The 27,117-nt window shown below is 43.5% G+C and overlaps 1 protein-coding gene across 1 annotated transcript; it reads right to left on the reverse strand.

The window, feature by feature from the left end:
• Positions 1–514: 514 nt before the first annotated feature.
• On the reverse strand, positions 515–26,663 carry NRDC (nardilysin convertase). The gene is made up of 31 exons (XM_042030677.1): positions 26,305–26,663; positions 21,922–22,237; positions 21,652–21,733; positions 20,915–21,068; positions 19,142–19,215; positions 17,648–17,743; positions 16,594–16,716; positions 15,142–15,199; positions 14,101–14,174; positions 13,842–13,911; positions 13,403–13,480; positions 12,865–12,985; positions 12,724–12,782; positions 12,087–12,141; positions 10,745–10,849; positions 10,363–10,486; positions 9,779–9,865; positions 9,066–9,185; positions 8,289–8,340; positions 7,048–7,198; positions 5,899–6,026; positions 5,393–5,555; positions 4,632–4,663; positions 4,210–4,348; positions 3,756–3,803; positions 3,400–3,452; positions 2,688–2,771; positions 1,637–1,727; positions 1,248–1,364; positions 928–1,017; positions 515–728 (listed from the first exon to the last, which is right to left on the reverse strand). Exons 1-31 carry the CDS (start codon positions 26,646–26,648, stop codon positions 534–536), a joined length of 3,483 nt encoding a protein of 1,160 aa, XP_041886611.1. The 5' UTR covers positions 26,649–26,663; the 3' UTR covers positions 515–533.
• Between the last annotated feature and the right edge of the window lie 454 nt (positions 26,664–27,117).

Genomic DNA, 27,117 nt, shown 5'->3' on the forward strand with positions numbered 1-27,117 from the left:
ACAGTTAATAATGATTAAGTAGCTCGATGTAGCAATCAAACTACTTTTCTCTCCACAGTTGTCTAGCTTTTATTTGATTTCATCTTAATTTTGTCTACATTGCACATACAGAAAAACTAAAAAAGCAGTGTGAGATGGAAGCTTTGGGCTTTTTCTCCCCCTCCCACCCACTGTCACTGCTCCAGGAGCGCTGCAGATCCTTTCCTGAGGAGCTGTCGCTGCTGTTGAGCCACTGCTGCAGCACTGCAGGGATGGTACAAACCAGTCTGAACACAAAGGCAGAGCCCACAGCTTCAGCCGGCTGGAGAGGAGAATGTGGCACCACTGGCGAAGTCAGGGCTGTGTCTCTTCTTAATGAACTTCAGAAGGTGATGGGAGGTTGGCTGGTAACTTGAGGAAAGCTTCCTCAGTGTCTGAATGGGCATCTTCATCCCAGCTACCACTACAGCTCTGGTTTAATAAAAACAGGTTTGTAATGTTGATGTTGCAGAAAGCACCTGTATTACACAGCAGGGCAGGGCAAGGTATCAGTTTTATTTTAATATTTTATGGTAAGGGAGAACATTCAGAGTTGATGTGTAGGCTTTGATGTCCTTGATGGAGGTAATGTCACTCATCAAAGAAGAGGGGGGCAATAAAACAAGCTGAGGTATTTCACCAGATGAAGAGTTCTGTCCTGAGACAGCTGTAACCTCTGAGTCCCCTTCGTGTTTTCCATATCCAGTCACCTGGAAAAAAGGTACCAGAAGAGAAATTGGGATCTCATTCAGTGTTTCTCTGCCCTGCCAATTAACTTGAGATACTGAAATGCAATTCAAACAACAACACTACTTATAAATGTAGAAAATGTGGATAACCACAGTAAAATTTACATCACAGCTCTCCTCTGATTAATCAAAGTTGGCAACAGGGCTGACAGACACTCACATGTACACTGAGCACTTTCCTCTGGTTGCTTCTGTGAGCTTGGAACCAGTTGACCAGGTCTGCTTGTGTAATAGACTTGAGAGCTTCGATCTGAAACCCACAGGAAGGAGGTTTTAGCAGCACAGTGGTGCTTCAAGTCATTTTAAACATAAAAATGTTTTCTCTGCAACCTCTCCCCCATTGCATAAAAGAACCTTTTTAAAATAACACATCATTTTAGAGCCAGTGTGGCACTAGTTGCATAAACCCCATTTATGCATTTGAAACTGCTGCAAACCCAGCATGGTTTTGTGTCTGTCCCAGAGTTGCAGGACACCCACCTCCCGGGCCAGCCTGTCAAACAGGTACTGCTGGGTCACCACTTCATTCCAGTTCCTGTCCACTTCTTCTCCAAGGTGGGAGTCTTCACATTCTTTCAGTTTTATCAAAGCTGTTACCTACATGGGAAAAAGATAATTAGTGTCAAAGGGTTTTAAACTACCTTAATTTACCATCCCACTCACTGCAGTTGAAAGAAAAGCCAAATTACATTAACAATTTTGAACTTAACTGCAAATGGGCAGAGAATGGAGGTTTAGAGAACAACAGCAGAACAGAGCAAGAGGCGGGATTTAAAGCGAGGCCTTTGTCCAGAAAACCTCAGAAAATCACCAGATAGCAGTAACTGAATGCACAGTTCAAAGAAGAGCTTTTCAAGGTGAAGTTTTACCTGGGTGCTAAAAGCCTCTTCACTTAAATCCTTGATTTTCTCTTCAAAGCAAGAAAGAAACTCCTCTATTTTCCTGTCAACCAATTCAGAACTAAAAGAGAGACAAATAATTAAATTAGGCAGGAAAAAACAAACAAAAAAAATCCCCAGAACAATATTAAGGGGTAAAGTAGCAGCCCCCAAATGATGAGGGAAGGTTTGGGACAGGCTCACTTCCCTCATCCCTTGAACAGCTCACACATCTGAGAACACCTGGTGGTCCATTTTTCCTGGTATCAGGAAATAAAGGCAGTCTCTCATTTTTAGCTGTATTTAACTAGTAGTGTTCAAACACAGCGACTTCAGGTGACCAGGCACCCACAGGAGCCACTGCCAAGATGCTGTTGGGTACCTGCTCTGAGGCTGCAGCCCTGAGGCCTGGCACACAGTTATGGGCTATAGGATCAAGACTGAAAGAAAGTGTCATGTGATGGATCCTGAGGTTTCTGACACATTAAAACCCTCACTGGTGACATAGAACTCAGTAATGGAAGTGTCCAAATGTAAATATTAGAGGCAGCAGCACTCGGTGCTAATTAAGCTTTCACTGACTCAGTGTTATTTTTCACAAGTGGCACATTTTTCAAATAAACTTTCAACTCTGGCAGGACAAATACCTGTAGCTCAAAGCCCCAGGTTTGAACAAAACCATAACAGTGCTGTGCCTGCTGAACATGAGCCACAAGAACAGCTAGACAGGATTTACGGGATTCAAACTCTCCTGGCAGAATAGCTTCAAGAGGGCAGGGGGATATTCTACCTATTCTTGAAATTACTTTTCACTATGCAAGTCAGGACGACTGCAGTTTTAAGAAGCCTAAGGCTATTGCCCTATTGAGGTGTTGGTTTTGAGTCAGGATGTTGTGACTGTCAGCAATGTCCCTTCTGACATCCCCTTGAATCAAAAAACCCCCTCAGTGGCCTGAAACAGGTGTGAACTCTTAACTGTGAGCAGGTGACTCCCACAGCCAAGGCTGGGAGTAGTGAAGAACTTTCCCCACAGAGCACTTACTTGTATTTAGTTGCCTGGGTTGCCACTGTGACTGAGAAGCCAAGAATCCCAGAAGTGTTCCTGCAGGTGGGGTACACGTGGTAGCTTAAAGAAAAAATGATGAAACAGTAAAGTCATTCCACAAGCACAACGAACTTTTCATTTACAGGACATGCTGCAAGTTAAAATAGTGTTGGTACTTTAGACAGAAAAATCTGAGATTTAAATTTGCAATAGTCCTATTTCCTTTATTTTCTGCATTGCTGCATTTCAGTGTTTTCTCAGCTTTAGGAAATCCTTTTAAACTTGGGAGAGTATTTGTGTTCCTGCAAACTAATCCAAGCAGAGTGAGAGACCCAGAGCTGTGAAAAGCCTGCTCCAGTTTCCTGAGGTAGCAGGGTGCCTCCGAGGGAGGCTGCTCAGCACCACAGAGCTGCTGTGAAAACAGCCCTGGGGAAGGGGGACCAAGTGTGGAAGTGGAAGGAACAACTTTATGCTGAATAATTCCAAGTTAACACACTGGTAATAGATGCAATTCTTACAGAAATCAAAAGCAACTTGGCTTGCAGCTTGTATTGACGGGTGCTTTTGGTTTTGAGGTGTGCATGTTGCTGGTTCCATTACGGTAATTCAGGAATAAACCAGGAAGGATTTCCAGAGTAAAAACAATGGAGAACAGCAAAAACAGGAGTGCAGGAGCAGGTGCAGGAGAATTCCTCCCCTGTGAACTCACCCGAGGGTCTGCTTGGTCCGCAGGAAGTCAAAGCACGGCTCCTCCATGTGCATCTGAAACAGCACAAAGTTACAGCAGAAGTGATGCTGCCCTGCAGCCCCCCATGGGCTCCACACAGAACATGGGGACACTGAAGTGCCCCTGGCCAGCCACAACCACTGCATTAAGAGGGCTCAGTCCTGTGGGGCAGGAGCTACAAGAACACTCTCCTGTACTGTCCATCACTGCAGCATTTGGGGACCCCCACCCAAACACTTCAGCCAAGGGCAGCAATAGGAACACGCTGTCCCCTGGGGGCTCCAAGCACTGTTTCAGGGAAGACACTGCTGAGTGAGGAGGCACAAACACAAACTTACCACGAGCAGCTCCATCAGGGTGTATTCCCTCAGGTTCCTGGCACCTGACTAGAAAGAGAATGAAGAATTTAGGGTGGGTTTAATGTGATCGTTCAGGCCAAGGTGGCTTGTGGCACACACTGCAGCGCTGAGGGACAATTCACAGCAGGGACAGATGTGAAGTTCTGGTTTTCCCTGAGGGGACAGGCCCAGCCCCGCCCCCAAGATCAGAGTTGGGGACACCAGGAAGTCACCACAGCACTAACTCAGCTCCCAGCACTAGCCCAGGAAAGGAAGGCGCTGGTTTCAGGGACCCCCCAGAGGGAAACCCACTTGGGTTTAGCCTTGGGGCACAGGGCCTGTACTCACATGAGGTGTCTGTGCCCCCTCTGTGACATCCCTGTCCAGAGCCTGCTCTCAAGGGCATGGGCAGGTGCCAGAGGGAAGAGGCCAGCACACCCCCAGCACACATTACCTGGTAATAGACTGTCACCTCGGAGTTGGCATCGCCCTTGTTGAGAGTTTTCACCTTACAGAGCAGGTGGGTATTTGGCAAATCCACCACCCGGAACTGCACAGGGCAGGGATGGGCCAGGGGAGCGAACTGGAGCTTTCTGGAAGAGCACAAACAGCACAACATCAAACACCTGCTCACATCTTGGCCAAAACCAGAGCAACACCCTGACATTTACACACTCAGTCTGATGTTATTTTCCCCTTCCCCAAGCCAGGACTACTTCTGCTGAAACTGCCACCATCAACAGCCACCTCCTGCAAGTACCAGAGAGGAAAATGGAATTTCTGCATCACTCCCACTCTGACTTCCTCCTCCAGAAAAGAATCTTATCTTGATTATAGTTTCCATATAATAAGCAATTAAAGAGTCAAGATACTCACTGAACAACATAATTCAGGAAATCCTTTGCTTCCTAGGGAAGAAAGCAAAGACATCAGTTTTATTTACAAGAGGATTATTACCCCAATTCCCAACCACACACCCTAGAGCAGCACTTGAGAGAGTGAGCCCCAAGCAAGGAACAGCAGAGCTGCCACCTACATCCCTGCTCCCTCACGTTGTCCCCAGTCCCTCAAGCCTCCTCTGCACCACACTGCAGAGAGTGTCTCCACGCTGCTTTCTGCACTGTAATGTCTCCAGAAGGAGAAGGCACGAGCCAAAGAAATAGCACCAGTTGTCCTTACAAGCCTTCAGTGAATACTCCACGTGTTTGACACTCAATGAGGTTTAACCAAACCATGCAGGCAATCAAATTCCAAGGATAAATGTGCTCTGAGGGAAACCTCCTCCTGTGGCACCACTGTGGGAATTTCTCCATATCAAATATATCAATACATCACACAATATAAAAATGGTGGCAACAGGAGAAACAGGTTACAGGCATCTACTGCATTTTTTCTGCATTTTTCCCTCTCTGCAGTTTAAATTCAAATTCCTGGAAACTTCTGCTCAAACTGGCAACTCTGGACTGCCATTGGCTTGTCCACACAGGCACTCCTGAGGTGTTAGGGGTGAAGCTGCCCAGTGCCACGAGACTCCAGACTGCCAGAACAGAGGCAGCATCAGCTGGCAGCCAAGTTCAATGTGCTAAAGCCCATTTTAAGCCCATTTCAAGCACTCCAGCTGCCAAGGCTGTACTCACCCTGCTGGTGAAGTTCCCTTGCACGAGACCCTCCACGAAGAGCTGGGACTTGAAGGCCGTGACGAAGGCGGAGAGGGCCTCGATGGAGAGCCCCTTCATCAGCGTCTGGTACTTGTCGATCATGGACCACCGGCCGTGCTCCAGGATCAGGAGCCGCACATCCCTGCAGTGCCACCAGGGCAACAAACCCACAGCACATCAGGAGCTGCTGGGTGCCAGAGATGCCATTCCTGACTGCAGACAGGGAGAGGGTCCCCAGGCGCCCGTGGCTGACTGTGCCCTCCCTCAGCAGCCGCTGCTGGCTCTAGGTCACTGCTGGACAGCAGCTCCCTGGGTGTCCGGTCTGGCCACGTGTCTGACCTGGTGCTTGCAGGGCTGCTGGGGCTCCCTAAGCTATGAGCAAAGCCTGGAACAAGCCCTGTGAGCACAGAGCAGGGATCCCTGAGCTCTTCAGCTCGGCCTCAGCCCCTGCTGCCCAGCCACTGCTGCCCTCCCCCAGAACTCACTTGGCCAGAGTCTCGGGTTTAATGAGGATGTTGTAGTATGTTTTCTTCAGCTGCTCTGTTATCATTTCAAAAACTGCTGGAGTAAAGCTGAAGTCAGACAAGTAATCGATGATGAGCTGAAATAGAAGCTGTAAAGAGAATGGTTTTAAACTGGGTTTTTTGTCGGTTTAAGAACCAATTTCAATTTAATGCTATACAATAATGTAAAATCATCATTACTGAGACATGGAGCATTACTAAAGCACACTCCTCCATTCTGCCAGATGTTCTTCGCTAAACAATTCTATCCCAAATGACAGTTTCAGAAGGGCAGAGTTTTTACACAGTGAATAAGCTCAATATCCCAGATCAATAGGAGTTTCCACATTCTATTGAAACAAATCTAGCCTGGAACTCCCAACATTTCTGTATTCAATATTCCATTTTTTCCTTTTATAGCTGACCAGCACAATGACATTGCAACAGACACATCATTCAGGATTGAAAAAGAGAATGTTCAGACCCTGCTGTTTGCATATTTGGCTTTTTCTGTTAAAACTCCTGTTAATAAGTCTGACAGATGATTAATGGTCTTAAAGCTCCAGCCAAGCTCTTGCAATGGAAGTTGATGATTGTCTCCTCTTCAATCACTGTCCTCTCTGTGCCTGCCATGTCTTACATGGCCAGCATTTAGGGAATGGGAACAGGGATCCCCCAGTCCTCTCAGCAAGCCAACACAGAAAATCTGCACCCAAAATGAGCATGAGTTCAGAAGCTGGATCTCCAAAGCCAAATTGAAAACAAAATCTGTTTTCAGACATCGCGCAAATAGGCACAACTTAGAGACAGAAAGGCTCCAATCCTCTTTATGGCCATGGAGACACAAAGCTCTTTTTATAGGAAAAGCTGTTAAAATCTTAATGGAGATACAGTTATTACTTAAAAAACGACTTAAGCCAGCCTGAAGTCAATAATTTGAGCTTGTGTAAGTGCACACAACTCCATCTTTATACATGTAAGCACAAGAAAAAGCAGCACATTTGCTGCATTACCCTGTCAGAGATAAATTTTTCATTTAAAAGACCTCATCCAACCATTCAATGCTCCAGAAAAGCACACACCCTGCAAAGCTGCAGGCATAAAAACAGTGAGGAGATGAGCAGAGCTTACAGGTAGTTTGTGATTGAATCCTTTCACTCGGATGATTAGGCCATACTCTCCAGCCACCAGCTTGTACTCCAGCTGAGCCACGTCTGCTTCATAAGCTGGTTCCCCCAGGTTGTGGGAAAGGATGTTTACAAATGTATCAAACAAAACTATGCTGCAGGGGGAAAAGGGCAGAGGGTTAAAAAGAAAGAAAAACAGGATGGACTAAAGAGGAAAGTCAAGCCCAATGTGTTTGATGGTACATGCAGGGAGCTCTCCAACAGAAATGCAATTTGTGTAAAATGAGATTCAAAAAGAAACTTTCAAAAAAACCCACAAATACACAATGCAAGTTTCCCTTTGTCCAGAAAGCACACAACACTACTTAAAAATTATCTGGACATTCAACTGTTCCTTGCAATGTGAAAGATAACAGCCTCACAAGATTTAAGATTTCTTCAAGGTAAGAATGCACGTTTTAACAAGACAATGCTCAAAACATGGGAAAAAAAATCACAGAAAATGAAATTATTTTACTTTGTGTAAAGGATTGGGGGACAGATAGACTCAGTTATACTCAGTACTTGAGTAATGAGATGATTATTTACCTACCAAGGTAATAAAATAATAATAAGCTAGAGCAAAGCAGGCTATGCAACCTGGAAACTGCAGTCCCTGCTTTCAGCTTTCTGTTATTGCCTGGATTCCAGTTCAAAGTTTAAACTAAGACACGTCATGAAAATAGACTTACAAAGGCTTTCCCAACACAGGATTTGTGCAGGTCTTGGCAGGCTTATGAACAAAGCACTGTGGAACTGGTTACAAGTGGCAATGCCAGCCTAAGGCAAGCCAAGTGCAGCACACCCAGAGCTCTGCCCGACCCACGGTCTGTTTCCCAGTGCTGCAGCCACCTCTGCTCCTGCAGGCTCCCAGGATCCTGGGACATGCTCAGGACATGACTCTGGACTGTTCTTTTCAGGACCAGCTCCTTCTCTGAGCACTGCTGCTGTCACATTATCTTTTCCCAAACTTGCTCTGGGGAATAACACCCCATGGAAGTCCTTACACATCCACTGGCTACAGGCAAGACCTGCTGCAGAACCACCCTCACCAAACTGCAGATAAAACCACAAGGAAGGTGGAAGGACATGAGAAAAGGACACCTTATTCTATTCCTCCTTAAAATTAAAGTCTCTCGCTGGTTTTTCATTAGGTATGGTAATTTAGTTACTCTGCAAGGTAAGCATAAATAATATAATCCTCACTTCTCTGCAGACTGCTGTATCAATGGAGAGATCAGATGGAATCGAACATAACCTGGTGAGGAAAAGGAAATTTAAATGAGTAACTGTATAGAAAGTGACAACTTTCTGAAGTCAAATATATTTCCATCAAGTTGCTCTTTGGCCACAGTTTGAGTTTAATGAAAATTGTCATTCATCTGTAACATTTTTTTTCTTATTTTAACTTAAGCATCTTCTCCTTCTTACTCCAAAAATCTTCCCTTCAAAGTACCAAATATCAGAAAACAAAGCTGTGCTTTGCAGAATACTCAAATGGCATAACCATTTTCTATAAACAGAAAAAGAAAACTCCACCAAACATCTGTTTAAGAGACACTAAAAATGTGACATTCTACTTAAAAGCAGCAATATACTTTACATCCTTGTCTCAGATCCAGGCTGTATTTTTCTGTAGAAGAGACTATGCCCCTTCTAATTAATGTGCTCCTTCCTTCTCAAGCCCTTCTCTCAGCAGCATGTTCTGTCTGCCCAATCCTGTCCCCACACAGACTGTTCAGAAATCAGTAAATTTCAATGATTCCTCTTTTCAACCTGAGGTATCAGCAGGGTGCCTTTGTTGCCTTGGTTCACCTGCTTCTCTTTTATTGTAGCTAATGAACATATCAAAAGGACCATGGAAGAGCTGGCAGCAGGCACTTGGTTTAAATGGTGAACATTACCACGGGGTTACCTGCCTTCAAACAAATTCCAGCTGGTAAAAACAGGATCTTACTATTCAGAAAGCCCTCAGGCATTTACCTTTTGGGATTTTGAATTTATCATCCTTCCTGTACCAGAGGCAGCCTTGTTGTGTGCTGAGTGTTTTGACTGGATATTCTGTCTCAGGGCAGTCAGCAACTTTCAAAGCAAAGTCGGTGGCTAATAAAGAGAAAAACCACACCAAAACCACGTTAGTGTGTTTCACAGATACAATCAGGCTAAATTCATCTAAGTCTTCAAAAGCATCAAAAAATACATTTTTCCCCTCCAGTTTCCTAAATTATTTGTACTTTCCTGGACCCAAAGAACATCTCTTTTTCACTTCCACACCAGAACAGTGGCTCAGAAGCAGAGCAGAAGTGGTGGCACCACATTCCATCCAGGACACAAGTCCTGGCTTTCATTTCACTTGGTTTTGGCAACAAAGGGAGATGATATTTAGATGCTTTCAGAAACAGGAGGATTAAGCAAATAAAATTCTCCTCTAAGGTGTCTGGAGCTCTGTGTTAACTCTCACTGACTGTGAGGCCTGCTCTATTATGGCTGTATCATCTGCAAATTTATATGCCCTCAAATAACTCAGTTCTTAAGCTTATAAATAGAACAACAGTAAATAAAACCCACCTGAACAGAGTGCTCATGTTCTTTTAATTTGCAAAAACAGGTTGATACCAGTTCAGGTTGTTTCTAAACCACAGCAGATTCTCTAATAAATCACTGGGGAAGATTTCACTCATGCCCAGGTGCCTTACCTATGTATTTGTTTTCTTCTGGAAGGTGTAAATCCTGATTTAACTCAAAGTCACTGTCCCATAAATCACTCCAGTACCTGTCAATATCTGTTAAAAACCATGAAATGCATTAGTTCAACAGGAAGGTAAGGCCATCCTATTTCCAGATATCTTTCCCTAATCTCCAGAAAGATTTGCAGTATCACAGGAGTTTCTTAACATCACCCCATTCATCAGGACTCTTTCTAAAACCCTTCCCACAAAATCTTCTGGAGCCAAACTGAAGCAGTCCCATTAAAAAGCAAATCAAGTCTGCCTTAGTAACCCAGCTTGCCCAACACCCTGTGCCCTATTGTTGGTGTTCTTTCCCCTGAATGGCAGCCAAGTGGAGCTTACTGGGACCTCTGCCTCCCAAAATAACTGCAGGAGTGGGAATCAACTGGCACCAAACAAAGAGCAGTTATTGGGTGGCACAGAGACTAACAGTGAGCTCAAAGCACTGAGGATTCATTTCCCTGCTTCCATGCACTTGTATTTTGTGTTGTTATCCTTTCACTACCTCTAATGCATGGATCAGACATTCTCAGCTCCTGCTGCTGTTTTACCTTCCACGCTGTACTGAGTCCCAAACCACTTCTCTTTGAGGTGACACTGGCCTTCGTTGGCAGCAGACAGCAAAACCAGGTTGGCTCTCTGAGGGCTCAGCTGGATCAGGGCATCAGCAATGATCTGCAAGTTACAGACAATTATTTCAGCTCAAATGCAGCTCTGACTGCCTGACCCAGCAAAGACTTCTCAATGGGAATGTAGGAAGAACATGCTTACAAAACAGATTTGCTTTCTGAATACAAAAAATGTTTCAATTAATACAAAACCTGTGCCTGCATTATGCTTAATTACAAATGCCTATACCCATGCCTGTATTACACAGTATGCACATGTTTTCCTTACATCAAAACACATAATCAGAGTTCAAAGAATATTTACCTCAGGCTTGTATTCAAACAAGAGCTGGTCTCCTGTCAGAAAATCCTCCTTCTGAAACAACTGCATGTTCTCACAAAGGTTTTCCACATAGTCAACTGGATCTGTCTGCAGGCAAAGAAATAAAGCTATTTGTCACATAATTAGAAACCCAAGATACCCATTTTCTGTTCTTAGAAGAGCTTGACTAGTCAGGTATGTTGAGCATGAGTTGGATGCTGTGCTTGTTACAGCATTTAGTTTCAGTTACTAAATTAAATATATTTCATAACCATATCCAATGTTAAGTCTCCTCTGAGAATCCTGAAATTTCACACACATCATCTTTGTAGAAGAAACCTTGATTATACAGTTTACAGGCATGGAATCTACTAAGTTAAAGAGCCAGCAGAATGCACTCCTTGCCTCCAGGGAACACAAGCAGAGTCCTGCAACAATTCAAGATTTAAAGTGACCTGGAGAGTAAAAGGCAAGGAACTGCTGCTGCTGCTGCACGAGTACCTCTGGCTCTGCTCCTTTCCCAAGTTCCCTGCCATGATGGGGAGGGGGAGGAGGTGGAGGTTCTCCTGCTTGGACATGAAATACACATTGCCTTTTAGCAGGGTAAGGCTGCCTAGAGGACCAGGCTGCTCAGATTCTTGCTGCGTGCTTTTGGGGTTTTTGCACCAGCCAGCATCACACTGTAAAGATTCTGGGTAAGACAGAGAGCAAAACACACCTGAGAAGAGCTGACTTTGACACATCTGTCTCTTGTAAGTGTAGTGGGAAACATGCCCAAGGATTTCTTAAGACACCATACACCTGAGGAAACATTAAACCTCTTCTGGGCATCCCCTAACCACTTATCCCAAGCCCTGCCTCTGAGACCATCATTCCTTAGCACAGCTCTATCCACCAAGCACAAAACTGGGGTGCCATGACTAAGTCATTCTTCTGCCCCTGGGATTCACAACCCTGTCACAAGAGCACACACAGATCTATGTTCCTGCTGTATGTTGTATTTGTATGGATGGATTTGTTTTCCAAAAAGGAAATTTCAGTACCATTCAAAGAAAAAAACAAGTTATCTAATAAGAAACAGAACATAGCTACAGGTAGTAGGAGTAAGAGAGCCAAAACTGAAAAATATCCTACCTAGCAGGTAAGGAATGAAAAATCAACATTTAATTCTGTTAGGGAAATAGTCTCAATATTTCTCTGCCCAGAATACATCTTCTTTCAGCAAAACACAGCTTCATTAAGGTGCACAATGTATTTCTTCTCAAACAGAACACTGAAAATGTGTTTCAAAATGGGAAGGTAATATTTTTCATGGTTTATCTATGTCAAATCAGTGGATAAATACCTGTTCCTGGTAGTGAAATTCATTAGCTTCAATCTTTTGTATTTCTTCCCATATTCTGCAAAAGAGAAAGAAGACAATAAAAGTGAATTTTCTCCATTATTCCACAACATTTACCAAGAATCTTAAACAAGGAGCCTTCTAGGAAAGGCATCAGTGGTGAGATCAGTGATTCATTCAGGTACAAGACACAGAAGCCACTATTAAATGCACTTCTCAAAATGACATTTCTTGGAACTGGCAGAAAGTTCTTCTATTTTTCAAAGACAAAGAGAGTTAACTACAAAGAGTCAGAATCTGATACCAAATTAACATAAAGGTTAACACCAGAACACCACAGTCCTGACTTCCACAGACCTGGCTCAATAAACTCATTTAAAATGAACACAAAACTGCACCTGACATCTACACTAGTTCAGCTTACTAAACTGAGGGAATCAGATCACTGTAAGTCAAACTAAAAGCACCAAGAAACAAGCATAAACATTTAGAAAGCTAAATAAACATAAACACAGACAAGCTTTACTACTGACTCCCTGTTTATGCTCTAGTAACTCCACAAAGGGTGCAAACACTACAAATAACAGGATAATGGAAAAGGACACCACCACAAATATGTGCTGGAGTGGCAAACACTTGCCTTTGATCTGGCCCCCTCTTCTGCAGCATCTTCACGTACTGAAATACAACGTGGGCCACCTGCAGACAGAAATGAAGATTATACTTCATTTTTCCAGACATTAGGGAAACAGCAGGAAAAACAACCTGCAGGAAACCATACCTCGTAGAAGTGCTTGTAACCTTCATCAGTCAAAGTCACAGAAATGCTGAAGATGGAGTAAGTGGAGTTCTGTTCAAATCCTGTCTCTCCATTTCCTCCATATAATGCAAGGGCCCAAAACCTTTGGAAGAGTTACTTATTAATTAATAATTTCAGCTTTGTTTGAGCTTAGTTACAAGCAGCATATCACAGCTATATTTCAGTGGCTTTCAATCCATTGACAGTTTACACAAAGCTTTTCTAGCTTAAGGATGTGACCTCAGGATACAGACTTCAAGAAAAACAGTGAAAAAGCTAAGTTATCTTTTGGAGATCTCAAAGATCAGTCACAGATACTGCTGATCCATGAATCACAGACACAAAACCCATTTATTTCTTACTTGGTTTTATCATCAGCTTACAGAATATCACTACAAAACACTGATACAAAAAGGCAGGCTTGGCCTCCTTTTATAGAAAATATAAATACACAAAATAGACTTTATCTGTATTTGAATGAGATCAAAGCATTTAATAACTTTGCTTAAAAACCACATACTTTTTCCTAAGGAAAGAAAGAACACTGCCTTTGCCTTCATGTCCCACCAGCCAGGAAATATAATGAAGAGGCTTCACCCTAAGAGAAAGTTTGAAGGAGATTAGATGCCAGGAGGTAACACATTTCACAGAAAGGCCTCAAATCACTGGGCTAATGACTAAAATATGCACTGTCTCTTTCTTCAGGGCAAGTTTTGCATTTTCAGGCAGAATTAAGATAATAAGCTAAAAATGTCGGAGTTCAGGACATAATGACTGATCTGAGTCAGTGAGGAAAGGGAACTGTATCTGTATCAGTTTAATTCATTTTTTAAATGCCCCCCCTAGCTGAACCAAAGTAATCTGTTAGGAAAATAAATGAGATTCTTTTGGTTTGTTGTGGAAGTCAATAAATTATTCTCAGCACAAACATGGTAGAAGTAAAATGCAGCACAGTGTACCTGTAATACTGTTCTTGTGGGGGAAGTGCCCAAGTGATGGTCAGTGAATGAACTTTCCTGATTGGAACAACTGGACACAAATAAATGGATTAATTATAAATACACACAATCAGACAGAGATAAATTTCACATAATGCAGAAAGAATAGTTAAAAGCTATTCAAACCCACACACAACTACTCTACAAAGTATCTGGATCACTCAGAGAAAATTTCTTTCCATATTCAGGTATTCAAAACATTTGAATCTATTTCACTTACCTCTGTAAAGCTTGTGAAATTCTGGTGTGTCGAAAGGCTGAGTCAGATGGTCAAAGCTGGGTTTGGGTAAACCACTTGAAAGCAAAATGGAAGTGTGATGTTACTGGCAGGGGTTCAAGGCTACACTGAGATATTCAAAGCCATAAGGAGCACAGCTCTGCAGGACACCAGGGAGCCTGAAAACGGCCCTTTCCCAAAGGTGCAGCCCAGCATCCCCCCAGCCCTAGGGAGGTACCCTGGGAGGCAGCTTGGCACTCTGCCCACACAACTGAGCAATTAACCAACATCTAGATACCACACCAACATCTCCCCTTCCTTCTGTACAGGGCAGTAACAGCACAGAACTTGCTTTTGTACAGCCAAGTACAGTAAACAACCTCCTGAATTCACCTGGACTCAAGGAATCCTGATGGATTGTCTTGTGAGGCAGGAGGGATGAGGAGGGGGGTGGCCAGGACAGACAAATGTGTCTCTGAATGGCATTAGCCTCTTACAAGAGCATTTCCAAGAACCACAGAAACAAACATCTTGCAAAAAGGAAATAAAACACTTTTCAAGTTAGCAAAGCTTTTGCAGAACCCCCTTTCTAGAGAGCATACTGGAGGGAGCCATTAAAAAAAGATTTATTTCTAACCGACTGCAACCCTAAGGATGACAGTTAAATACTAGATATGGTGTTAATTAATTTGCTTCTAATTACTTTTGACACAAAGCAAAGATAAGCAATGTGAAATGATAATCTAGGTTTGAATGACTTATCATAAAATCAAGGCATCAGCACATATTAAGCAAACACTGCTTTAAGTTAGCACCACACAGCTCACAGCCTAAATAATTGTTAAGCAGAAACAAACTCTTCCTGGAACAATTGAGGCTGGCCTTTAATTTAAAAAGTTGCCTTTTTTTTTTTTCCAGATAAGAATGTTAATTAACAAATGGTAATTTCCTTTGTTTCTCCAGTAAGGGGTTTTTTTTAAATGTCATTTTAAGACCAGATAATTGTATCATCAGCAATGTCTTTATGCATCAAAAGAATCTTACTTATTTGGGATCTCAGAGAAGATTTCTGTCACCCACTTTTCCAACGTATCCAGTGTTTCTAAAAAAGAGAGAAGAAAGACAGAAATGCAATTTCCAGAAGATTTAAGACAAACTATCTCACCAGTCCAGTTATTTCAAAGAGGCTGCAAGTCAGTGTATTTGAAAATTGTAAAGTTCTAAATTATAAACTTCAAAGCTGTTGGTTTGAGCCAATTCTTAACATTTGCCAAGCTGTACCCATGGTCACAGCTCTGGGTTTGTATAGTGCTCAAATCCCAGGCTGACACAACCGGGATTTAAAGTTCAGTAGTGTCTGGAGTGACTGTGAGAAGGAATTACTGTCTCAGGGATCTACAAAATCACCAGTACTTGCAACTCATTCCATGACTCTCCAGATTATACACAGATGTTTTACCCCTCAAATGCAGTCCTGCAGTGCTAAAGATTTCTTCTCTCCATCCTCTTTTCTAAGGGATATGAGTCAAGAACCAGAAATTTAATGGTTTTTAGAATAAAAACTTGAAAACTGCTTGTTTAAGCAAGCATTCTGAATTGCCAAAGTGATGCTGCACATGTAAAGAATAGCAATAAAAAAGGCTGGATGGGGTCGGGGGAGGATTCACTGTTGGCTTTGTTTTAACAGAGAAGGAAATACAAAGCTGACCTGGCTGGTTATCAGTTACCACCATTTTCTTCCCAACCACCACAGTAAATATTACAATCCATCACTGGCTTAATGACTGTTCAAGAGGCATTCAGCACCCTAAGTACTTTTATCTAGACCAAAATTAAAACCAAAGGAAAAGAAAATAAATACTGCCTCTATTATTACCATCTCCCCATTTTAGACATAGGAATTGCAATCAGTTTTAGCATTTGACAAAACCCTTCCCTAAATACAAACCTAACTCGAATAACTTCTAAGAAATGTGTTTCTTCTATTCTCAGCAGAAACAACCCATATGTCTGCAGCTCTCTGCTGAAATAAAACTCAAATCCATTTGCATAGAATTTTTCAAGCTATGGGGAAAAAGGACCTCTACTCCCCCTAGACAAATAAGACAACTGGGAGGTTCAGTCTCCATCTCCCCATCACTTGCTGTGCAGTTTCACTCTTGATGGCAGAGAAATCAGCAGCATTAATTCGAGTGGTCTGTCTCTTCATTGCTACAAGATTATTTCTGAAATGTTATCTTTGAGATTTTCCCTTCTGAGTTAATGTGGAACCCATTCAACAGCTTCAGTAAAAGGTTTCTCAAGAAGTGGCAGGATGACAATAACACAGCACAATTGCTCAGGTCTTGTTTCATTTGGAAACCAGGCTAAAATCTACATATAAATACCCTCTGCAGGACTGGACAAGCCACTAGACTGGCTTGGGCTACAGATGGACTGGTTCCAAAAGCACCAACAGCAGCAATGAGGCTGTTTCTAAGGAGCAGCTCATGGTACCTTTAGACTGGACAACCAAAGTCATGTAGTGAGCAGAGTAATGGCGCTGCCAGAATTCCCTCAGCCTGGTGTAGGTGTCAATATTGTTCATTTTGGGCTCATGTTTGAGCGTATCTGCATTACCTGCAAACATCAAAGGGGAGGCAGGGTTAGTTAATGACACAGTGCTTACAGCAAGACCACCCATACTGAGAATCTGTTTTCCTCCCTAAGTCTAGTCATGGTAAAGCACATTAAAAACACTTAATAGAAATTTGAAGTTAAAGGAATGCTAACTGAAATTTAGTATCTTCTGATTTCTGGTTCTTATCCTAAGAACAGCCAATATTTCTATGACAAGGAAGGACAGATCTCCCACAGGCTGCACAGCTGACTATGTGTTGCTAGCTCTTCCCTCACCAATGGAACTTGCAGAACAGCAAAGGGAAAAAGAGGGGGAAATATGATGTTCAGTGTATGTCACCATAGAAATTTATGAAAATGAGTTACATTTCAAAGCTGGTAACTCTAATATCCATCACACTGCTATTTACACCCTCACCAGCACCACAAGGGGGAGGGAGCGAGGACTGGATTGTCCAAGAGATGGACAAATTCTCATTCTGTTCCACTCACATGGCTGTGAAGGTCTAACTCCTGGAAGTTCAACAGTGAATTATTTACTTTGAAAAGCCTCCTTAGACATAAACCCAGAGATAATTTGTTTTTTCCAGGAAATTCCAATAGCAAAAAAACCAAGCTTAAGCAAGACGGAGATGACTCAGAGAGCACCACCTTTGTGTTAACAGAAAGTTCCATGATTATACACCTCGGGCAAACCAGCTTTAACATCAGCAAAAAGCAGTACCAGAATGGAAAGTATCCTAAAAAGGAGACAGCTGCTTTTATTCCCAACCATTTTCCTGTAAAATGGGTAATTGCTCTAATTCTTCTGAACAAGGCTAATGCTTGCTGTGATATGATAGTTCGTATTAGTGCATCTAACCACTCAAACTTCTAGGCGGTTAAAAGTTTAAGTATCATTACCATTTTATAACAGAAATTCAGGACTTACCCCAAAAAAATTTCTTCATAGGATGTCCAGGCCTGGCAAGACTCCCAAATAACATCTCCTTTCTGTTTGCATCGGAAGGCCTTGCTAGCTGATACTCTGTTAATTTAAAGAATTTGCAGTGGCATGCATCAAAGTTTGAGGTCATGTTCCCACAAAACAAAGCACAAATCCCAGCCAAACTGAAAAGGAGACATACCACACAGATGCAGCCTGAAATTTCTTTTTATATATAATGAAGTAGTGAAATAGGATATGAAAGAGGATTTGCTAGCAGTAAAAAAATTTAAGAGAAGAGGAAATACACAGCTCATTGCTGAGAAGTAAAGAAAGGGATAAGAAGGAAAAGCACGTAAAACCCTCAGTTGCCCTGTCTGAATGCTCTGAATATGTTAAGTTCAATGGGGACAAAAGGCCATCAAAATTATACAGGATCAGGCTCTGCAGAAAGAGCCGGAGAACAATTACAAACCTGCTTCTACCATGTATCACACAGACCAACCTCTAGCCTAATAACAAAAGGTAAGATAGTTTCCAAAAATGCGCTTTTACAACCAGTTTACACCAATCTAAATATGGGGCTCTGCCAAAATCAATTTACCCTCCTGAACTGCATTTTCCTGTTCCTGTTTTGCTGGTAATAAGAAACATGTGCAGCAGAGCTGTAAACTAATTCTTCTGGCTGGGTTCTCCAGCAGCCAGTTCAGCAAGCTGACACCATTTGCTGGGCAGCACATTACCACAGTGTCACTGCAAGGGAAGGGCTGGTTCTGCACCACCAAGGTGTAAAATGGCTGAAGCTGTTGAAGAACCACACCTTACCTCAAAGGCAGGTCCTTGTTTACACTGACTTTTATCTAAATTCAAATATCAAATCACCCACTTTTCCTTGCCAGAAGATAGAGAAAGACAATGACTTGGAATAAATATTTGAACCAGTTGGGATATCTGCTAATAACATTTTTTTCCTAAAATAGTGACATTTTATAGGCAGTCTGGGAGTATCCATCACATATTAGAAAATCAACACTCCACTCACTTCTACACCTGGTTTAACTTCTTTCTGGGAAGTGACTTTGTGGTTATTCAGGTGTTAGAATAAGGAGAGAAGTAAAATCACCTCAACTCATTGTATTAACTCTGCACAAGACTGGAAAGAGCACTGGGGCTGTGCTGGAGCTAAAGGCATTTTTTGTTGACGGCAGAGCATCCACATGCTCATGTAAGTGCCCTGCCAGTTACTGCCAAACCACTTCAGATTATTAATTTCTAATGAATGAAAGTGTGAGGGTAAACTCTCGCAGTGCTGGCACTACATCCAGTCTTTCTTCCTCTAAAAGCCATTGATGCCCACAAAACTTCAAGAGTGTAATCTCTCTGATGAGTTAGGTGAACGTGATTGAAGTGATCAGAAGGGTAGTTCAACACAGAACACAATAAATAGCGTTACAAAGTAGATTTTGTTTTAAATACACAGAAAAAGACTCTCTTACTTACCACTGTCTACAGCCTCCACTTCTCGATCTATTGCATCCCTGATCATTAACGGGTGAATGAAGAATTGTGCCCACCTATGGAACAGAAAAATTCATATACTTGTCTTCAGTGTCTATTAAGCTAGGGCAAAAACCAGCAATTAAATCCAACATCTATTATTTTGCTTTGTAAAGTTGCTTGTCTTACCACAAATTATGTCATTCTTGATTATAATGTCTTAAAGAAAGATAAAAGCCAGTTTTGTGATACCATCAGAAAGCAAAGGGCAGGGCTTGCCAGCTCCACAGAGTGGGACTGGACTGGTTGAATCCAGTAGGATATGATAGTGATGTGTCAGGATTATCTGCCTTTATGTCCTAAGAATGATCACACCAGATGAGACAAGTGATCCACCTAGTCTGGTTCTTGGATCTAAGAGGGACCAGTATCACATGCTTCAGAGGAAATGCCCAGTTGTTCCTCACGAACAACATGATCACAGGGGAAGTTTCTTCCTAACCCCAGGAAATAAACTGTAAAACACAAGATTTTATATCCATTACAATTTTATTATCTACTATAAAAGTCAGTGTTGTAATCCAAATAAATTTCTTCTGTATCCACAGAGAGCAGAGCACTGGAAAGGGACAGATCTGCAGTGCATGGAGACTCTGCAGAAGGCTGCCAGAGAATCTAATAGTTCTGTTTTATTTGCTGAGGTTTTTTAATTAAAAACTGAACTGACTGGAGCAAAACGTTAAAGGTAATAAGAGGTTAAAAGCAACATATTCCTGATGGAGTTCTATGGCTAGAAGACCTATTACTCTACAGACAACTGAAAGGTGATGTCTTTCCATTTCTTCAGATCCACAAGTGCTTGAATGAGCAGAATTCATCCTCAGCACTTATTTATCTCCTTTGTATGAGAAGCTGTTCTACAGAACTCCTAATTTCTGTTTTCCTCTGCACTAAGCAAGCTGTTGTGACAGATTGCAATTATATTTTTTTGATTCTTCACACTTCCAAACATCTAAAAAAACTGGATTAATCTGCAAATGGAAGCTGAAATTGGCCTAGTAAAGTAAAATTTAGGTTATACTTGGAAAAATGTGCAAACACTTGCTCTCATGTCAAAGTGAATTTGCAGTGGAGCCTACTCTCCTCCTGAGGTATTTCATGGCATCAAGAATATTCAGCTATGCCCCCATGAATGAGAAATTCCTCTCACTAAAGGAAACCATGCCAACCAGCAGAGCTCTGATGTTCCAACAGCACAAAAGAGCAAGTTAAGCACTTTCTGGCAAAAGATATATTCAGCAGTGAATAACCTGCACTGGGTTAAATGTTTCCCTTTGAGACACACATTGTACCATATCTTTGAAGACTGCCTGAAACAAACTAACAACAATTTAGAAAAAACAGTAACTCTACCAGGACAGATATTTCAAAGGATGAGTTGCTGGGATTCTGGGAGCACTTGCCCTCTGATCAGTTGTCACATTGCGTAACATTTCCCCAGTCACTACTAGTTTAAGAGTGCCAAAACAACCAAGGAGCTGCATTCATTAAGACTTAAACATGGGTCCTACATAATTCCACAGCAAAAAACCAGCAACATATTCAAAGGGAAACAGCATTTCCCTATATTCAGTATCACTGCTCTAGTGCAGGTAGCTATGGAAGTTCAGCAGCAGCCTTGATCACTCCAAAATGAAGAACTGGACAGCCACACCCAAGCTCCTGAGGCACATACAGACATTAACTAACACCTAATCACCATTCATACAAAGTTACCTATCCAGGGCTTCTTTGAAGTACTTCCTCTGCACATCAAACTGGAACACTGTCCTCTCACAGTCCGTCGAGGCATTGTCGCCACCCCCGTGTTTCTTCAGGAATGCATCAAACCCATTCTCATCTGGGTACTTCAAACTGCCCATAAAAACCACTGCAACAAAAAATCACCAACAGTGCCAAGATGACATTTATTTGTTATTCCAAACTGCAGCTATAGCAACCCCTCTATGACTGACCCACAGCTCGAAGGCAGAGGAAAACTACTGAATACCAACAGCCTGGGTGATCTGCCCAGTAACTGCTGCAGTTTGCCTCTGACAGTGCCCTCCCAGGCAGGCCTGGTCTCAACCAGGCAAGAGCAGTATTTTGAGACTCATCTGCTCAGAAACTTCACATGGTTTCTGTGTCTGCATTACTAATTCATCACCCTTTACTAGGAGACAAAGATCTCCAGCCTGGTCTATAAAGCCACAGGTAACATAATTCCCCTCAATTTAATGGGTAACAAATAATGTTGATATAGGCTAAGGCATAGCCTGCCAAAGGGGGAGACGCCTTCCCCCATATCAAAAACTCCTTACTAAGTCAGTATTTGTAGAAAGCCACAAAGTCATGAAAATAAATTCTCAAATAGCCAAATTAGGAAATTATACTAAATACTTCAAAAATGCAGAGCTACATAGCACCCATTTTCCACTGAAGCTGGAGAAGACGAAATAGGAGCAGATACATACTATGTTCCAGGAAGTGTGCTAATCCAGGCAGATCTTCAGGATCAGAGAAGCTGCCAACAGCAACACAGAGGGCTGCTGCAGACTAGAGAAAATACGACATTCTCAGTAAAAGCTGCTTCAAGAAACACCTCAGGAAAATGACAGAAGTACAATATGAATCAATTGGGACAGGCACAATAAAAAAGTCTCATCCAAATGCCTGATCACAAGGTTTCAGACCTCAAGAAAGCTCACTATATATTTTTGCACCCTACAGCTTTAAGTACATACCTGCTTTTCTGAACAACCTCTCTTTCTTGTCTCTTCCTTATCAGCCAGCTCTTCTAATTCACTGTCATCAGAATCATTGAAATCCTCATTATCTCCATCACTGTTCTCACTCTCATCCCCCTCATCACAGTCCTCATCATCTTCTCTACCATCTTCGATCTCAGCTCCAGAGTCGTCATATTCATCACTGCCCTCTTCAGAATCATCATCATCATCATTCTCCTCCTCCTCCTCCTCTGAAGATGTTGGGGCACCATCCAAGTAATTCAAATCCGAAATCAAAAGTGCACATAAGCCATTCTGCAGTTTGATATACCTGAAAGAATAATTATTTGCAATGAATATGTTCATCTCCTAGGTCTGAATTTTCAGAATTGCAAAAATTTCATTATTTCCTGTAATACTTTGAGAGTGAGTTCCTTGTGAAAATCTAATGGTAGCCAAGACTGTGAGCAGTTTTATAGCAGGAAAGTAAAACACTCTTCTGCTACTCAACAGCTCGAGGAATAAGAAGTAGTTCAGCACAGTAGCAGAAGCCCCTCTCCCCATAAGGTCAAGCTCACTGATTTTGGCTTTTATTTCTCTCTTTGTGAAATATTTAAGCTATTAGCATTCACTTCATGCACTCAGAATAGGCAAACCCAAACTTCAATCGTCTTTTAGGCCTGGCAGGCTCTTGGAAACTGGTATGATGTGACAGAATGAAGACCTTAATCTCTGCTTCTAAGTAGGCCCCAGAGTATTTGATTTGTTTTCATCAATGGCTTCTATTAAATGGGGTCTGCAGATGTAGCGGGCAAGTGTTAGAAAGGAGAGAACTCCTCTGCAGGCTCCACAGAACAAGTCACAGGGAATTGGCTGGGTTCCTATCAAGAAGCAACACAGTTCTCTGTGTGTGTGTTTATATATGCACAGACGTTTTTATACTGTGTGTACATATATAAATAAAACCCCAAAAGCCCTCTGTGCAGCACCCTTCTACAGCTTTTCATACTGAGGACTGCAAGCACCAATGCTCTGCACTACAAGAACTCTCATTCGTATTCATCTACCATCAAATCTGGAATAGAATCACAATTTGTCAAATTAGCCAGAGCACCCCTCCCAGGAGCTTGCACTGGCTAACACACCAGCTGCAGAAAGATAGGAATGCTGGGTCCAGAAAATACCTCATTCCATCCTATAAACTAGTGTGATAGAGACCTGTGGTATCTGATACAGCAAAAAAAAAAAAAAAAACAAAAAAAAAGCAAGCTAGAATAAAACAAACCCATGGTCACATCCCACACTCCCAGAAAAATCTGAGTTACAGAACACAGAATCACAGAATAGTCTTTGTTGAAAGAGGCCTTTAGAGGTCATCTAGTCCAACCCCCAAGTTTATACCAGGTCAGAACCTTGCAATGTGGACACAGCTCTTGGACTACCAAGCCTATGAAAAAAGCTAATGAACAAACATCTAATAGTTGTGTTAAGGTTAGGACTCATGACCAGTCACCCAAGGGGAAATGACAGTGCTTACTCTGGGCCAGGGTTTCATGACCATGAACACACCCAGTTTCCTTGCTGCAGGACTGCTGAGCAGAACAAATCTGCTCAAAAAAAAAAAAAAAAAAAGCAAGCACAAGTGCATTTTGACTCATTCAAACAACAGCACAGTGTGTAACTTGTAGGGATGCTCTGATGAACTACAGAAGGCACAGACAGTGATGGATCCATGCTCATGTCTGGGAACAAAGTTAATCCTCCTGCATTCTGAAAGCACATTTGCTAACCACTCCCATCACGTACACGTGTCCCACTGCACAGCTGCAGCACTCCTGAATGTCCTAAAACACACACTGCACACGTGGGTGCTTCAGCCTCTGGGCAGCTCAGAGCCAAAGTTGCAGACAGCACCTTCCAGCACAACCAGCACCTCCTTCTCCACACACAGCTCTGCTCTGCAGGTTTTCACAGCTCCTGGAGAACCCCAGCCTCCCAGGGAGCAGCAGGCACTGGTGGAAATCAGAGAAGAGAATGGGGCTATTCTTCCCAAGGAACAATGAGCCATAAAGCTGTTCAGCCAGGTGTATCCAGCAGCTCTTGTTGATCCTTTCCACACAGCCCCATTAAGCTAATGGAGCAGATTATACTAATTTTACATTGCTCATCTGGAGGCTCGTGGGTGTTGCACACAGGACAGAGAGCACCCAGCAGCAAGGACACGGCTGAACCACGGCGCTGTTGGAGGCTCTCGGATTTCACTCCAGGATGATCTAAACAGCTTAGGTTATACTGAGCAGAGGCACCACTGACATAGGTGTTCTTTACTTTTTCCATGTTTCAGTCCAATGGAAAAGGACAAATGTAATTAATATCCACTAGTACGCAAAATACAGTACAAAAAATGCAATCACATAAGGTAGAAACAGAAGCAAGCACAGTCCAGTTGCTTTTTTAAAGGACTATGCAGCACTGATGCAAATAAGTCTTAATTATAAAATTCAAATTCTTAAAAATACTGTTTAAAACTCCTGAAAAAGTTTAAACAGGATTGTTCTCACACGAAGTTTTTCTTTGACAATTGTTTAGAAGTTAATATTGAAATACGTATCAGTGCATGGTAAATGCTGAGAGAAATTCTTTATTTTCCCGAATTACAAGAACCACAAGACCATGAAATTCCATATATGGATGAATGTAAATAAAACATACATTTTTACTAAATATAATCACACAATTACAGCTCTAATGAACAAACCAAACTTTTATCATGACAAATATTTTGTCCCAACAAACCCACTTCTGAAGATACATCCTGCAATCTACATCAGAGCTCTTTTGGGTTGGTGATTGTTATTTCAGAAGGCAAAATATGACATTTTCCATGAAGTTAAGACTGATGTCACCAGACAGACACACTAAGCCCACTGTGACTGGGCTGCAGCACACATTACTGAGATGTGAAGAGGGGAAAGTGTGTCAGCACCATCCCATCACCTGCCAGGACACTCCCTCAGGAGGTATGAGGCATCACACCTGGTTCAGTGTGGCTTTGCTTCCAGCCATACTGAACTTCTTTTCCATAAGGACAATGTCTCTGCTGTGCCAAGCTCACTTTGCACACATGGAAATCAGTCTGAAAAGATGCAACTCTGTTGCTTCCAACTGAAAAAATTCTGTTAAGAATGGACAGTAGGATTTCTGCAAGATTTTGGTATTGGTTTATCTTTACATTGTAAGCAAACACTTTCTCCAATTCTCACATGCAGAGGAGGTTCCTGAGCCTCAAAATAGGTACTGAAAGCCTTCAGTGGATTTCCCAAGCTTCATCCACCAGTGTGCTCCTTCAGGTAGCAAAGGCAGTTCCTTGAGCTGACAGCATCTGCCACTGCGAGCTTTGCAGGAGGACAAGCTTGCCACAAACTAGCATGAGTAAGAATGCCATCAGGAGCAGCAGGCAGAGATCCAGAGCAAGCAGCAAGGAAGTAGGGCAAGAAGGGAGGGAGCAAGTTTCTCCCTGAGCCAATGGGCACAGTCCTCTTCAGGCAGCCAGCAGGGAATCTCACTGTCAGCCAATGTCACTGCAAACCCAAAATTCAGTTCCAGGCTCAGGCAGTAGATTCTCCACTGGCTGCACAGATTAGACATCATGGAAAGTAAAGATAAATTTTAAAAAAAGCAGCACTAACAAGGGCTGGATAATCTTCTCTCCTAGAGGAAGAAATTATCAGAGTGTCCCCTCAAGAACAGACTACCTTACAGCATCCAACAAGCTCAACCTCAGCTGAAGTTCTCATCTGAGCCTCTCGCTGTGTCTGGACCACGGACACTGTGGGCTGTGCTCAGGGAAGCTGATCTTTTTCATCACTTTCTGGGGTATTACTCAGAAACATCGAAATAAAAACACAAGCAAAATAGTAGCCAAAAAGCATTTTACCTCAACTCACAGATATTTGTGTTAAAACCCAAAAGCTCATCTAAAACACGAAGAGTAACTGTTGTTAAGCTGGGATCTGCTCTGAAATACTTAAGCCGCACTTTGCACTTAATGCTTTCGGAGAGGAGCTGCCCGGCCGAGGGCTGCAAATTAACGATTAATTGGGTATTGCTGTGGCTCGAGAACACCCAGCACCGACCAGCCTGAGCACAGGGGCCGATCCTCCCGTCCTGTGCCCGCACACACACCGGGCAGCCCACCTTCAGGACGAACACACTCGCGGAATCCTCAGAGATCACAGAAAGGCCTCCAGTTGCCCCGGCCACCGGGACCAGCCCGACTTCCAACCCCCGGGGTCCCAGCAGTGCCCGGGACACGGAGCGGGGAGACCCCGGCCCGCCCCACCGACTGGGCTGCCCCGGCGGCGCCTCGTCCTCCCGCAACTGCCCTCCCGCCCTCACCGGTATTGCTTGGGGTCGCTGGGAGACTTAACGATATCGGGGTCACCGAGGTTGTGTTCGGGACCGGCTCTCCCGCGCTCTTCCTCCTCGTCCCCATGAGGCGAGCGGCCCCCGGCGTCGCGGCCGCCCTCCGCGGCCTGCTGCCCCACCGCAAGCTCCGGGCTGCCGTAGCCGCACGTCGCCTTGTTCCTGCCGGGCATGGCGGCGGTGGTGCCGCTCCACAGCGGCCGGACAACGGCCCGTCCCGGCCGCCAGCCCCCGGCCACGGCCCGCCCGCGGGGACCCCCGGCCGCCGCCACCCGCCCGCTCCGAGAGAGGGCGGCCGCGAGACTGCGCACGCGCATGGCTGCGCGGCGCTCCCATTGGTGGAGACAAGGCTACCGCCGTGAGCGGGTGGGGGAAACTATAGCTGGGGGAGAGGGGGGGATGCTGTCCCTTTCAGGAATCGGGCGGAGTGGGAAGACAAACAAGAGGGATAAGGGGAAGACGAAGAGTGAATCCAGATTTCGGGCACTGGTCTCTGCGCCGTCACGTTTCCACGCGTATGCCCGCCCGCCGCCTGAGTAGTGCCCCCCCCCCCTGCTCTCACGTTGGAATAGTCCAACAGCCAGCTGGCGGAAGCCAGCCTCCTCCTCTCACGGCCCTCACCAATTGGTCGAGCTGGCTGTCGCTCAAAGCTGCAAGGACCAATCAGCTCGCCGGGCCGGCTGCCGGCAGCATGGCAGGTCCTGGGGTTCCTTGGATCGCTCTTCCCGGGATGGTGGAACACGATGTGTCCTGAACAGCGTGAAGTCTGCACCCATGGCTGCTTAG

Source organism: Corvus kubaryi, unplaced genomic scaffold (genome assembly GCF_017639235.1).
Source record: "Corvus kubaryi isolate FWS band 111438036 unplaced genomic scaffold, C.kubaryi_AGA036_p1.0 37334, whole genome shotgun sequence".
Taxonomy (NCBI): Eukaryota; Metazoa; Chordata; class Aves; order Passeriformes; family Corvidae; genus Corvus; species Corvus kubaryi.